The sequence below is a fragment of the Notamacropus eugenii genome, chromosome 1 (assembly GCF_028372415.1).
Source record: "Notamacropus eugenii isolate mMacEug1 chromosome 1, mMacEug1.pri_v2, whole genome shotgun sequence".
Lineage (NCBI taxonomy): Eukaryota > Metazoa > Chordata > Mammalia > Diprotodontia > Macropodidae > Notamacropus > Notamacropus eugenii.
In genome coordinates, this window is record NC_092872.1 from 550,721,872 (window position 1) to 550,737,693 (window position 15,822).

The 15,822-nt window shown below is 35.0% G+C and overlaps 1 protein-coding gene across 9 annotated transcripts in view; it reads left to right on the plus strand.

Moving 5' to 3' along the window:
* The window catches only part of KIDINS220 (kinase D interacting substrate 220), a 212,213-nt gene that overhangs the window by 76,856 nt on the left and 119,535 nt on the right, over window positions 1–15,822 (plus strand). For all 9 annotated transcript variants that reach the window (XR_011972476.1, XR_011972477.1, XR_011972478.1 and 6 more), the window contains exon 22: window positions 5,519–5,681. Coding sequence is in view for 6 of the 9 variants with exons in the window: in XM_072634281.1 (XP_072490382.1) it covers window positions 5,519–5,681 (163 nt within the window). In the remaining 3 variants the exon portion in view is untranslated. The remainder of the gene's footprint in view (window positions 1–5,518; window positions 5,682–15,822) is intronic.

Sequence of the window (15,822 nt, forward strand, 5' to 3'; positions counted from 1 at the left end):
GTGTTTCTTCCCCCTCAACTGACCCCCAACATTTATGTTGTATCTGTTGCACGTATATATAAAAGTATTATCTCTGTGGATAGAGTAAAATTCCTTTGAAGGCAGGGATTATTTCCCTTTTGTCTTTGTATACCAAACACTTGCAACATAGTAGGTGCTGAATTAATGCTTGGTAATGGGTTGGTCATTGGCTAAGGATTTCACATTTAGAATGTCAGCATTCAAGTTAATGTTTATAAATAGTTTTAAAACCGTGTGAATCTTAGCTGTCTTTATCAGTCACCCTTTTGTATTGCTTTGTGATTATCCCTGTAGGAGTGGAGTGGAGCTGGGTTATGGGTTGCTGTGTCCACCAAAGAGTTCCACCCTAAGTATGATGTGGAATTCCTATTTACTAAATCTGATCCTTAGAAAAGTCTGTTACATTTACCATACTCAAAACCTTTCTAGCATTTCAGGACCCACTAGAGGCTCTGTTCTCTTATTATAAATATCAGGAACACAGGGTAATTTTCATTCCTTGATGAGTTAGAGTAGGACTTTCTAGAAATTTTTCTTATAATGGGGAAAAATCTGATTTTGAACTCAGATTAAATTTTAAATAAAGTTTTGTGTTTATATAATTTATCACAGTAATAATCACATTAGTGTAGGGATTTAATATTTACAGAACTATTTTTATAGTAATTATCTCATTCACTAAAAGAGCAGAGTTTGAATTTTATAGAAGATAATCGATCAGCATGTATTTATTGAGCACCTGTCATGTCCCAACCAGTGAACTAGACCTGACGATACAAACAAAAAAGGGAGACAGTTCATGTGTCAAAGAGCATTTATTTTACTTGATGAAAGAGTGAAATATATTCACAGATAAATAAACATAATCTACATATGAAATAAAAACAAGTGATATTTTTGGAGGAGGAAAGTGCTTGGAGCTAACATAAGGGGCAATCAGGAAAGGCCTTTAGAAGTCAGTAGTATTTTGGAGCTGATCCTGGAAAGGAGCTGAATTCCCAGTCTATGAAGGGGAAGAGGAGAACATTTCAGGATGAGGGACAGTTTTATAAACATGAAGACAAGATGGAGTTCTACAGGGAACAGGAAACAGGCCAGTTAAGTAGATTGCCTGAGTAATCAGGCGTCTTATGGAAAGTAATGTGTAAATCAGCTTGAAAGATAGGCTAGCTAGCTAGGTGTGGCAGTGTATGGAGTTCTGGGCCAAGAATCAGGAAGACCTGAATTCAGACTTAGTAGCTTTGTGGCCTTGATTAAGTCACTTGCCCTCTCAGCCTCAGTTTTTTTTCCCTGTAAAATGGGAATAATAATACCACCAACCTCCTGGAATTGTTGTAAGGATCAAATGAGATAATATTTGTAAGGCACTTCATATAGTGCCTGATACATAGTAGCCACTAATATAAACACTGGCTATTAAAGTTATTATAGTAATAGTAATTATTACCTAAATTGTGAAGAATTTCAAATGCCAAATAAAGGAGTTTGTATTTTATTCTAGAGTCAGTAGGAGGCTGTTGAAGTTTCTTGAGCAAGAGGAGTGATATGGTTAGACCTGCATTTTAGGAATATCATAGGATAATAGATTTAGAGAAGAATGGGACCTTAGGGGTCATTAAGTCTAATTCTCTTATTTTGTAGCTGAGGATGCTGAATGTTAAGACAGGTAACATGCCTTGTCCAGAATCACATAGCTAGTGAAGTACCAGAAATAGGATTTGAAAATAGATCTTCCTAACTTCAAGTCCATCTTGCTCTGCAACATGTCATATTGCCTCTTTCATTTGAGTAGCTCTGTGGAGTATGGATTAGGGAGGGGAGAGATGTATGCTGGAGGGCCAAATAGGAACCAGTGGTCTAGGTGAGAGGTAATGAGGGCCTGAACTAGAGTGGTAGAAATGTGAATGGAGTGAAGATGATGAGTGAGCCACATGTAATGGGGATAGAATTGGTGATGACTTGATCGCTTATTGATTTTTCATTAGTGAATGAGAATGAATACTTGAGAATGGTGCTAATGTTATAAGCCTAGTTGACTAAAAAGATGGTGGTGCCTTGACATAAATAGAAAAGGTAAGAGGAAGAGTTTGTTTAGGGGAAAAATAGTAAGTTCTGTTTTAGACATGTTCATTTTTACATATATATGGGCTATTCAGGTAGAAATGTGTAGGAAACATTTAAAGATAGGAGGTCATGGTGAGGGTGAAGAACAGGGTTTGGGGCTGCATGGTGGAGGGAGAAGTGGAAGGACAGGGAACTCCCAAGGTTGTGAACATGGAGTGATAGCAAGATCAAGTGTGATAAGTTCTTTGTGTAACTGAGGTGGGACGGTGGAATAAGTCATGGAAATGAGCTAAGAAATTTGAGGGAGTGTTGGTATGTGTGTTTAAGTTTCCTAGTTTTATCAAGGCAGGAATTGAGAAGAAAAGAAAAATTGGATCGACCACTGAATGCATTGAAAAAACGGAGAATGTCCTGGAGGTTGTAGAAAATAGGTATCAGAATTTTGATTGGGTTATCTCTCAGAGTTGGAGAGACAACTGAATGATGGAGGTAGAAGGAGAGTCTGAAAGTGACAGTGAGTAGGAAGAACAAGTGAAAGTACAGCCAGTGGCCAAAGGGGTGGCCAGGAGGCTGTGTAGCACAGGAGGGAGCCAGAAGTTGAAGCAAGTGGGAAATAAAAATGTCTGATAAAAGGCAGTTTGTTACCTATAGAGTACATATTCACGAGAGCATGATTGAAGGGATGAGTAGCTTTGAAGTGCCACCTTGGTAGGGGTTGGATTGAGGGGGATGAGAATAAGGAAGCAGCAGAGGGCAATGGAGAACATGGTTTATATAAAGACAGTTGGGGGTTTGAGATCATTGGAATGGGGAGGGTATGACTGGGTGGGAGCTTGTTAAACATCATTGCTGAATGAGTTTGGAAAGTTAACTTTACTAAGGGTTTGGCGTCTGGGTGATATTGTTTCATTCTGCTCTCTTGAGGAGACCAGTTGGGGAAGTTGATGGAATAGTATTCCTCTCCTATAACTGCAGGCAGGTTAGGCCAGGGGGTAAAGTGGAGGGAATAGGAAGGAATGGTATCTCTCTGTCAACTGTGGGAAGGAAGGATCCCCCTGTAGGCAGGAAGGATCCCCTGCAAATGAAAAGAAGTTAGCCCAGAGGACCTACCCTGGGAGTTAGAGGCCAGATCAGAAAACTTGCCCAGGATGGAAGAAAGAGGCCATGTCAGGAAGCTGTCTCAAGGCACCTTCTCTTTTATTCTCACCTCCTCCCCTGTGTATATATATACACACACCTTTAGATTACTTCCTTGTTCTCCACTGCTCCTCATAGACTCTCGCTTCTGCAAGCAACTTGATCTGTAACCTCTTCTTTGAAACTCATTCTCTCAAAATTTTATCACCCAGTTAAAGATCATAGTGGCAATTGAGATCATTCTTCCTTTTTCAGATTGTTTTGCTTTTCCACAATTGTTCTGCAGCTTATACTAGGGGACTTCATCCTACATGTGGATAATTCCCTAACCATCTTAATATCTAAGCTTCCCCTTAACTGCACGCAGGTACAGTTAAAATCTAGTCTCACCATCCTCTAACAGACATTTCACTTCCATAATCAAGAACTGTGATACTCCTTTATTTTATCCCAACCCTTTTTATCCCATCTTTCCCTATGCCTTACTCCTCTTAAATTTATTGTTTATTCTCACAATGACCTCCAATACCTCCACCCCTCAGTATTTTCTCAGGTTCTTACCTTTGTTTTTAAGCTCCTTTCCTCCCTACTTTTTAGTTAACTAATTTCATACACTACAGTATCCTCTACTCTCAAATTCCATGCCCTCTTATTAAATCACAACTCTGAATGGCTCCTGTCAGCTGTCTCTTTTATTCCATCTCACATGTTGCTAAATGGAACTTCAGGAAATCATGCTGCTGTGCCATCTTTGTCTATCACAAACTTAAGTTTGACAACTCTCGCTAGCCTCTGACTTCATCTAGATAGTCTTTTTATTACGGTCTGATTTTCTGGACAAGTCACTTATATGCATTCTGTCTCAATTTCCTCAAGTGTAAAATGGTATAATAATAGCACCTACCTCCCAAGGTTGTTTGGAGGATCCATTGGTATAATTTTTGTAAAGTGCTTTGCACAGTGCTTGACACATATAGGTACTTCATAAATATTTGCTGATTGATTGAATAAGTGTACTGATCTCCCCTGGCTCATTGTATAGAAAGGCAGACAGAGCACATGGTACTGGAGAGAATGGTAAGGGATGAAGTGTCATTTGGTTTCCATGTCTGAAAAGAGTTTGAGAAGAGCATTTTATTTAAGAAACAGTTTTTTTGTAGTGTAGTCATTCTTTATGGCCTAATGAAAGTGTTAGATTAGGCAATATTAGGGAAATGAGAAGGGTATAGTCAAAATAGAAAGGGTTGAAGTTATCAGAGAATAGTGTTGGGGAAGCAGTCTGATTTTGTATCATAGAGATGCAGAAATGAGGAAGAGAGCGTTCGCTAGCAATAGTACAGTAGATTTATTTTTAAGTGTATGTAGCAATTTCGTTCATTTCACACTTAAGCAAATTTTATTTTTAAAGATGAATCTTGTTTGTTGAAAGGATATCTTATTCATCAAACTAAAAAATTGTCATCATTTAAGAAAAATTAAGATTTAAACTTTTCAAATGAGACAGTTTGGGGTTTTTTTGGCTTTAGATTGTACCTGAGTATAAACTATTGAGTCTGTTTTGTAGTGTAAAGAACATACAAATAAATATTATATCAAATTTACGGGGTTTTTTTCTACACAGTTTTTTCCATTTCTAAGTGCCAGTTTAAGTTCTCAGCATAATATCTGTGAATTTCGCTATCACTATTGTGGTTTTGTTTAAATGTTTTCAGGATCTTACCTGTTTATTTTTTAAGTCCAAGACTAAAATCTTTCATTCATGAGTCCCTGGCTTGAAAGCATCTTAGAAATTTATGTAATCCGGATGACTTTATTAACCAGCATAACATATTTTCATAAAGCCAGTCTATACTTTAACTTGCTGAGTAACTTGCTGCAGAGGTCCATATATGAATCATATCTAAAGTAGATATTATTAGTATTCCTGAAATGTACAGCAAGATACACATAATCTTAGGATAGCTTAAGATATTACAGTTCTGGAGTGAACATAAAAACACTCTTTTCAGGTAGGTTATGAGATCTTGGTTTTCATTGTTTATATGTATAAAAGAAAATCAGTATCCTAATATCTGTAATCAAGTTATTTTATAGTCAGTTGCTTAAAGAACTAGAAAATTCATAACAATTCAGATGATCACAAAAGATAAAATCAATATTTGACATACTTGGTGTTTCACTTTGTGTTTAGAGCAAAGTTAAATTATGTAATTTGTCTCTTGGAAAGTTTGCTCATTTTTTTTTTTTGCTTGTACTTATATTAATTTACAAAATGTTATGTTTTCATCCTCTGTAGGACGATTATTGAGAGCCAATCAAATTAGTTTCAATTGGGATAGGCTTGCTAGCTGGATCAACATTACAGAACAATGGCCCTACCGAACTTCATGGCTCATACTGTATTTGGAGGAAACCGAAGGCATTCCCGATCAAATGACATTAAAAACCATCTATGAGAGGTACTATAATTGATAACTCATGCTTTTTTAATGTCTTTTCAGTTGAATTGAATTTGTAGTTTCTTTGTGTGTTAGAAGTGTTCTAGGAGAGTTTACAAAGTAAATCTTTGTATATTGAATCAAATTTTCTTTTGATATTTGCTACTATTTCAGAGTTGTGTTCCCAGATATACTTTTGTGCCGGTATGAGCAGATTTCAGCATTTTAATGTAGGAGTATTTTGCCTTTATCAGTATACTCATATACAAAAATTTACCACATTAATACTTAGTATACATATTCTATGTGCGCGTGCATACACACACACACACGCGCACACATTTTCCTTGAGCACTTTTATTTACTACGGGGAATAATGAAAACAGTCATACCATTCAAACTGTTATTTGGTTATTTAGAAAAATGTCATTTTTGGAAGATCTATGTGCAAGTACTTTCTCAGGTAGCTTAGAAAATACTAATCCCTGATCATTAAACAATAAAAGTATTGGTATCCCATTAAATTAAGTGGTATGTTGCTTGATAAACCTTAGATATAAATTGACCTTACTAAGTTAAGGAAGTTTGTCTAATATCTTCACCTAGTAAGAAGTGTTAACTGATTGTAGTCCTGACTTTGACTCAAATTAAAAGATTTGTTTGATCTTGTGATTGCCATATTTGGTCAGATTTTCAAATTGGACCTTAAGTGAGTATAGTTAAAGTGAAGTTTCTCTGTAGTTACTTCACAAGCATTCATTGTGTTCTGTGGTATCTCAAAAATGTTTGTAAAATGAAAAATTACCAAGTGAAAAAAACTCATCCATAGCCACTACCATCCATATCTGGTTATTTGCCTAGTCTTGTTCATTTTACTTTTTCAAGATGCCTGTCCCCTTCTTACCATTGACACAGTTACTATTCTAGTTCAGTCCCTTGTAATCTCTCCTGAACTGTTGCCGTCAATTTGGTGTGAAGTATTAAGTTGCTTTCTTTATATAGTAAGGGCAATACAAAATATTTTGGTAGTATTTTATTTCATTCACTCTTCAGTATAAACTTTAAATTCATGTTCTCTGCTTTTAGCTAAATTTTTTCTTTCCATTTATATGTTACATAAGATTTAAATGTATACACATTAACCACCCCCCTAAAAAAAAATCTGATTGGTCTAATAAAGTTACTCAAAGGAGTATGTGATCATATCAAGTTGGATATTTCCTCCAGTTATGCAAATTGTAGATAATACATACCTGCCTATCTTTTATGACTCTTTTCCATGGCTTACCATAATTTCATCACAAGGGGTTGACCCAAAGACCTGGAAGCCTTTTCTGATTTTTCCTTTCATCATGAGGATACCAGTGGAACACTCTGTCTGGGCCCTTGTCATCTCTCCCCTTTACCACATGACTGTTTTCTCTTTCTTTGCATTTTCCTGATGACCTCTTTTACTCTTTTCTCTTTCAAAGTACTCCATTTGTTATATGTTGCAGCTTCCACAAACTTACCGTATATCTATCTGTTGCTCTTTATGTTGTCATTTTCAGTTCATTGGGGACTATATGTGATGTATCACAGTCATAGATCAACTCTGGCACAGTATTGGTATTAACAAGATGAGCATTTGTTTCTGATAATTGGTAGGATCATTAAAGGAGCTTTTCAATTTCTTGAAGACACTCTATCCTGCTCTATTCCTCCTTAATTCTGGGCCTAGGTCATCTATTTGTACTATCTATATGTAATATAGATACCTATAAACAATCTGTTTAGGTTATCTTTCCAAAATTATGTCATAGTCTTAGCAGAGGACATTCTTCATCCACTTAGCTTTTCTTTTCTGAGTGAGGATGCTAAACTTTTTTCAGTGGTTGTGTATTTATTTTAGGAGCTATTGCAGTCAGTGCAAAGTTTAATTCTCCATCACAGTATCATATACAGACAAGCATCTGTAGGACTTTGCCATTCAGAGAGTACTTCTTCAATTGGACTTTGCACTATATTACCTCCATTACAGTGGCAGACATCTTTAAACATAAGATAACTTTCTTTTTGAGTCTTGCCTGATATTTATTATTAGGGAATCATTGAACAATGTTATTTCTGTTTTAATTTCATTCATACAATTTTGAATGATTTTGCTAATGGATGGGAGGCACTTGGTTAGAAAAAAGCCTTCAAAGTAGGGTTCTACTCTACCAACTAAGGTATTTTTCCATTATCAACAAATATTAAGCACAGTGGGATCTGACATACTGTACTTCTTTCAGTTAATTTGGAGGTGGTGAAGATGTGATTGATTGTAATGTCACTTGTTTTTTAAAATATTTTATTTCTCCAATTACATGTAAAAACAATTGTTGACATTTTTTTAAAGTTTTCAGTTCCAAATTTTATCCCACTCTCCTTTCCCTTTCCGTGTGGTGATATAGGGTATACATGTGTAATTATAAACATTTCTGTATTCTTGTTTTATACAAGAATACAGGAAGGAAGCGAGGGAGGGAGGGAGGGAAGGAGAGAGGGAAGGTATACTTCAATCTGTATTCAGACATCATCAGTTCTTTCTCTTGAGACAGATAGCAGTTTTCATAAGTCCTTTGGGATTGTACTGATCGTTGTATTGCTGAGAATATCTAAGTCATTTACAGTTGATTATCATACAGTATTGCTATTACTGTGTACAATGTTCTCCTGATTCTGCTCGCTTCACTTGGTATCAGTCTTGTAAGTCTTTCCAGGTTTTTCTGAAATCATCCTGCTTGTTGTTTCTTATAACACAATAATATTCCATTACACTTGTATACCACAACTTGTTCAGCCATTCCCCAGTTGATGGGCATCCCCTCAGTTTCCAATTCTTTGCCACCACAAAAAGAGCTACTATAAATGTTTATGTACAAGTAGGTCCTTTTCCTTTTTTTTTCTGATGTCTTTGGTATATAGACCTAGTAGTGATATTAATGTAGCAAAGGGTATGTGCAGTTTTATGGCCCCTTGAGCATAGTAGCATGTCACTTGTGGCAATCTCTGTTTCATACTAATAAATTTATTGAGGATATCTTTGATGTTTGTGTAGAAGAGTCATAAATCTTTTTTTACAAGGCAGAAATATAGCACTTAGGTTTGTGTTTGCTATTTTTCTCTCATTTACCTTTTTTGGTATTAATAATTTCAAAGATTTTTTTTTTCTCTATCCACTTGGTGGATCTTCTGATACTTTGTGAATTGATCCCACAATGCTGTTATAGTTGTGTTGCTTCCAGGCTGTATCTTCTATATGTACATTTAGTCTGTTCTAGTTGCTTTTTTCTTCTTTGTTCTTCTTAGTGCCGTTTTTACCCACTCTATAAGCATGTCTAGGACTATGATTTTAGAGTCTAAGTAGAGTACCTCTATTGTTCTTGATGGGGAACAGGGTTTGTTATGAAAATCTTTGCAAATGTTTTCTAGTTTTTCTCTTTTTTTATTGTCTTTGTTGAGCTTTCATCTTTAAGTTCTCTTAAAATAACCTGACTTAGCTGGGTCTCTTGCCAAACTTTTTCCTTCTACTCTGTGAGGTAGGCGTCATCATACTCTTATCCTCATCAGTCATCTATCATCTTGCCTCCTAAATTTTTTACAAATGTGTTTAGAGTGGAAAGAGTGCTGAATTTGGAATCAAGAGGTCCTGGATTCAAATTCTGTTTTGTCACTTAAGACCTTAACTTCTCTGAGCTTCATTTTCTTCAAATTAGATAAACATTTATTTAGAGTCTGTGTTGTACCAAACACTATGCTAAGCACCAGGGATACAAAGAAGGGCTAAAGCTATATCCTATTTACAGAAAACAGTTGTGTACAAATAAGATATATGCAGGATAAATTGGAGATAATCTCAGAGGGAAGTCAATAATATTAAGGAGGAATCAGGAAGGTCTTCCTCTAGAAGATGGTATATTAGCTGAGACTTGAAGGAAGCAGGGAAAGGTAGAAGATAGAGATGGAAGGGCGAGAATACCACTCATGGGGGATATCCAGGGAAAATACCCAGAGTAGAGAGATGGGATTTCTTGAGTAAGGAACAGCCAAAGAGGTCAATGGTGGGGGATTGATGGGATGTAACATGGAAGAATACCAGAAAGGTAGAAAGGTGCCAAGTTACGAAAGTCTTAAACCAAACAGGATTTTGTATTTGATCTTGGAGGTAATAGAGAGCCACTGGAGTTTATTGAATAGGGGCTGACATAGTCTGTATAGCTTTAGGAAGATCACTTTGGCAGCTGAGTGAAGGATCGAGTGGAATTGGGAGAGACTTGTGGCATTGATACTATTCTGCAAGTTATTGCAATAATCTAGATGTGATGTGATAAGGACCAGAAACCAGGGTAGTGGTAGTGTTAGAACAGAGAAGGGGATGTGTACATTTATCTCCTGAACTGTAAAATGATGGGCTTGGACTAGATGATCTAGTGAACCCCTTTTGTCACTAATTTTGTAGTGGTATAATCCTATGTTTGAAACTGTTGTTGCCTTTGGAAATTTGCCAAATATATAGGGTTGCTGACTGAGGCATTTTTGTCTCTGTATTTGGTCATTGATTTACATTGGTTAAAGTTCCATATTGAATTATTGTGGTCATTGTCAATCTAATTTCTGCTATTTATGACCTATTTTCATTATCAGTTGCTTAAGAAGTTCAGGATCTCACATTTATAATACCAGTTGCTAATTTAAAATTTATAAACAATCAAAAATTCTAATAGTTGTTGTTATAAATAGGGTGGAACACTTAAAAATTATCTTCATAACATTGGAATTTTTAGATAGAACTGATTCATAATTCTAGAAAACCCATACTTCATTTATAATACAGTTTTAAAGCATTTGACATCTAATATGTGTAGGGCTTTGTATTTGATTTGACAGTTCTTTGACTTGGCATAGCTTGGGAGTGGGTAATATAGGATATACACATATTTCAAAGGGATGCAGAAGTGTCAAATTAATATTGTGGGTAAAATCCGCAGTGAGAATGCATACGCCTTTATTATTATTTTTCAAAATATACCTCATGCCTTTAAAAGATAAAGTTGCTCTTCCAGGTGTCTTTCTGTCTCTGAAAAAGATAAATAGAAACAGTAAAAATTAATTTGAAAAACATCATCACTGTAAATTACTGTTTAACACATAGAAGTGAAACTTTACAAGTACTCTAAAAAGATGTTTGATAATTTTTTACCTACTAAAATTTTTGCTCTAGTATAATAAAATATTAGTAGTTATTTTCCTTTCATGGATTTTCATTCTTCTAAGTCTTAACCTTGTTTAAACTCAACATTAAATCACTATTTAAAAAAATGTACACACTGTGTTAAGTAAGTGTTCCAGTAGATGGCAGTGCTGCATAATTATTTAGGGCCTCTGAAGAAGAATTAAATTCTATCTGGTCTTTCATAGTTTAGAAAACCTTTTTTCTGTTGGCAAAATTAATGACTTGATTTCTTTCCTCTTGATACGGTTATAATATTAAGTTTTATTACCAAAAATTAAATGCTTCTCTCTATATAGCAGTACTTAATTATGAATGTTCAGTAGGCTATAACCAAGTAATTTTGTGTAATTAAAAAGTTAGATTCCATACATCCTTTGCAAAATATCTTTACAATTTAAGGTAGCATTTGTGTAACATTTAAGACATTTCTTTTCCTAAAATGAGTGGTAATAATTGAATTAAGTATGGGGTGTACCTTCTAGATATTCCCTTTATTATTTAGAAATTCCCTTTATTATTAGAAACTTTATTATTTGTCTTTGGAGAAAAAAATGTTGTCTGAGAGACTGGATGGTTTTTTGTAGAGGGACTGTGGGCCTTGGTTGAAGTTTCAGAAGAAGCTTAGGAGAGTCTGAAGGTATTTTGAATTGTAGGGAACAATTTCTTCACTCCTGATGTTACAGGTTAAAGGTATTTGAACTTCATGAGCTGTTCCTTTTGGAACAAGTGCCTCCTGGGGTTCTTGTCTTAAGGTGAAACAAGGAAGTGAGAAAGGATATAATTAAAATGATCTGAAATTAATCAATATTAAAAGTAATAATGCTAGCACATATTTATGTTGTGTTATGGAACTTATGTAATGTTTTCCTCAGAAGAACCCCTAGAGTATAGATGGTTCCATTGTGTTCCCCACTGTGCTGTTGGGGAGAAACTCTGAGAGGTCAAATGATCTTGCCAGAGATCCTATGACCAATAAGTGGTGGAAGCCCAGTCTTTTTTCTTTTAAAACAATTTTTTTGACATTCTGAACTTGGCAATCAACAAAAGTGAACAGAAAAAGAAGATTGTATATGAAACTGCAAATTTCTGTTATATAGTTTGCTTTGTTTAAAAGTTTATAATAAATTCAGTATGTTAATTTGAGACATTTCCACTTGTTTCTTTCTCTCAGGACTTATGTTCTCTTTTGTCTGTTTAAAAAAAATCCTTCATTAAATTTTTGAAAGTTATTTTGGCATCTCTGTCAGTAGCTCCTGTCCCTTTCCCTATTCTCTTCCTTCCTTTCAAATTAAAAATAACCCTCCCTGTTAACAAATCAGCATAATTAAGCAAAACAAATCAGCACATTGACCATGTTTTTCTTCAAAAGGAAAAGTTTCTCTGCTAGATACCCTTTTTTACCTGGTTATGTCTCATTTTGCACTTCTAGTTCATCACCTGTCTAGAGTTGGGAAGCACATTTTATAGTCATTCCTCTGGAATCATGGCTGGTCATTATATTGATCAGAGCTCTTGAGACTTTCATAGTTGCTTTTCCTTACAATGTTATAGTCATGTATAAATCAGGTCTTAACCCAGGGCCTGGAAATTTATTTTGTAATATTTTGACATCTATTTCATTATGTTTAACTTATGATTTTTATTATAATAATAGTTACATTGTTTTATTTATAAATAAATTTATAAATATTTATATAATTTCCATACAATTATATAAATACTTAAAATATTTAGCATTATAATTAACTACTTTGCCTTGACATCTGTTTCATTATAATTAACTTCTTTGCTGACCTCTATTTTCAAGTCTCAATTTATGATTTTGGGCTTCAGTCACCTTCCTTTCATCTCTCCATTCTACCCTGGAATGGTGTGATCAATTCATATTTGTTCCTGAGTCTGTTTCCTGGGCTTCTACTAAAAACTTTCACCTCTCTTGATGTTTCTACATCAGAGTACTATAGACTTCATGATCTGTGTTTAGAACTGTGTGCTCTTCTGGCCTCACTGAGGGTGTTGAATTAAGGTGCTGCTTCGCTCTTCAGTCTGTGTGTTGCTGTGGGTTTCTGGTCTGTGTATTTGAGCTAGTGCTGGTTTCCTTGGTGGCCCCTAACTTCTTCTTCCAGCTTCTATGACTGCTGTTGATCTTTCTGTGTGGTTCTGGAAGTTTATCATGTTTCTCTTTGAATTACTTTATCGCTAATCAGTCTGTTACTCTTTTTGGTAATCACTTGATTGTATTTTAAAGAGTTTTTATCTTCTATGAACTTTCATGCTGTTCTTCAGTTCTTTTTTATTCAATGGTCTTTCAATTATATAGTTTTAAAAGATGATATATTTGAAAATTAGTGAACTTTTACTTTTTCTTATTCCCATGTATTTCAGTAAAGTACACTTTATAGAAAAATTGAAGTGGCATGCTGCTGTATAGCTTCTGTGTTGGTGATTATTAATAGTATTTTGTTAATAGACTGTTTTATGTCATTTCTATTATTGAATGTATATTTCATAATTTGAAGATGTCCATATAAAGCAAATGATTCCATAGTGTTTGTTTTATTTTGAAAGCTGTTTTAGCCTTATCACAAGATCATATCTCGGTTTAGTGCTCACTTAAAAAAAGTTATAATTACTATAAGATTGTTGATATTAGAGTACAAAAAAGCTGATAGGATATACAGTTTGTTCAACTTTTAGGTGATAAGAAACTAGAAAAAGTAGCTTATATCAGCAGACAGAACTGGAATCTTTGCATCCCTTTCCCTCTTCCTCAAATTTCAAAAAAACAATTGTAAAAGTGCAAAAACTATAGCTTAGAAAGCAGTTCAAATGAAAGAGACTTGGGGGCTTTAGTGGATTCTGTGTTAATATTCAGTATAAGTCAGTAGCTTGATGTTGCATCCAAATGTAATCTTAGTCTTCCATTGATAATAACTTACATGGCATTTTAAGGTTTATTAAGTGCTTATTAGTGTTATAAAAGTTCTGTGAGGTAGGTAGTACAAGTATCATTGTTCCCATTTTGTAGATGAAGAAGGTGAGAAGTTAATTGATGCATTCTGGGACTCTCACTATAAGAAAAGAGCTTCTAGCTAGGGTGGAAATGATAGAAACCCTGAAAAGTGGGAGCATCTCTAATGTTCTTCAGAGATGGGTTTTGTTTTTTTTTGTTTTTTTTTACCAGAAATGTTAAGCTAGAAAGCCTTGTTGAGCACTGCAGCATTGTCACAGTTTGAATATAGATTTGAGGGTTCAGTAGAGCTTGTTCATGGTCTTCGTTTTCCCTTCTTTGCTGTAGGCATTGGGGTTACCTTGTAACTCATTTGGAGAGGCACTTGCCAATAAATGAAGGAATCATAATGGGTTGGGGAAAATGTCTGAGGTTCCTTATCTTAAAGTCTGCCATCCTAGAGAACCCTTCATCCTGATTGCTATAGTTAGTGGCTCTTGTTTAGTTACCTTGGTAAAATTACTTCACATATTGAATTTTGGTTTATTCACCAATTAAAAAGGATATAAACAATATTTTCACTAATTGCTTAACAGGGCTGTTTTGAAGGAAATGTTTTATAAACCTTAAAATGCTATAAATATATTTTATATATGTACATATATATAAATTATCAAAATAATCAGTTAACAAGAATTTATTAAGCACTTAGTATGTGCAAGGCTCTAGGAATAAAAAGATAAAGTTGAAATAATCACTGTTTCTCAAGGAGCCTACTACATTCTGCAAGGGAAATAACGTATGGGTATATAAAATATCTGTACACAACAAGTACAAGATCATTGAAGGTGGTGGGAGTACCAGTAGCTTGGGTGTGTGGAGAATTCTTCATGTAAGGAGGTGGTGAGTGAACTCAGCTTTGAAGGAAACTAGGGATTACAAGAGGTGGAGGAGAGGGATTTTGTGCATTCCATTGGTGGCAGATGGTTTGTGCTAATGCTTGGAGATAGATGAGAGATAAAAATTTTATTTGTGAGTTCCTATAAGATCAGTGTGACTTAACCATAGAGTGAATGAAGAAGGGAGTAATATGCAGTAAGTATTGAAAGGTAGGTTGGAGCTAGTTGTAAAGGACTTTGAATAACAAACAGAGGAGTTTGTATTTGATCCAAGAGACATGAAAGACCCACTGGAGGTTTTTTGAATAGCATCATGCTTCATGATTTATAGTCATATAGCATTATGGGGAGAAAACTGATGTTACAAAGATCGATTTTCGTGTTAGAGAAAGCTAAAAATCTTTACAGAATTTTCCAAATGCAATCCCTTCTGTTCTCCTTCCATTTTATTTTTGGACCCAGGTTATTGTTCATATGCAGTGCTTGTCACAGATATGTTTGTTATTAGACAAACTCAGGCCATATGTTACAATTTATATTAAGTATGCACTTACCACTTTAGAAAGTGTCTGTGGGACTTGTTGAGGAAACCTTGGTGCAGTCACCACAGTGCTTACAGGAGCACTGAAAACCTGCTTGTCTGTAAGGAATCTTCCATTTGGACTTAGTTCAGGGCATCCTCCATAATAGTGATTTTTTTTTTTTTTGGTCAGTGGTATAAGTATAGGCTTTTATGCCCTAATGAATTCCTTTCCTAAATTTCATTTGAGGAAATACCCCTGCCATCCATGCTGAAGTAGCTCATGACTTCCCAGACACTTGCTTCCTTACTGTTTTTCTGCCTTTCCCTTGTGTGGGAAACTGTTTCCACCCCCACCCCCAAATTCTTTCCCTTTATATTTTAGCTCTTGTATGTATTGTCTTCTTCCACTAGAATGTAAGCTTCTTAAATTTAGGGGTTGTCTTCCTTTTCTGTTTGTGTTTGTATTCTCAGCCCTTATCATGTTCCTGGCATATAGTAAGCACTTAGGAAGTATTTTATCTGTCCATTTAGTT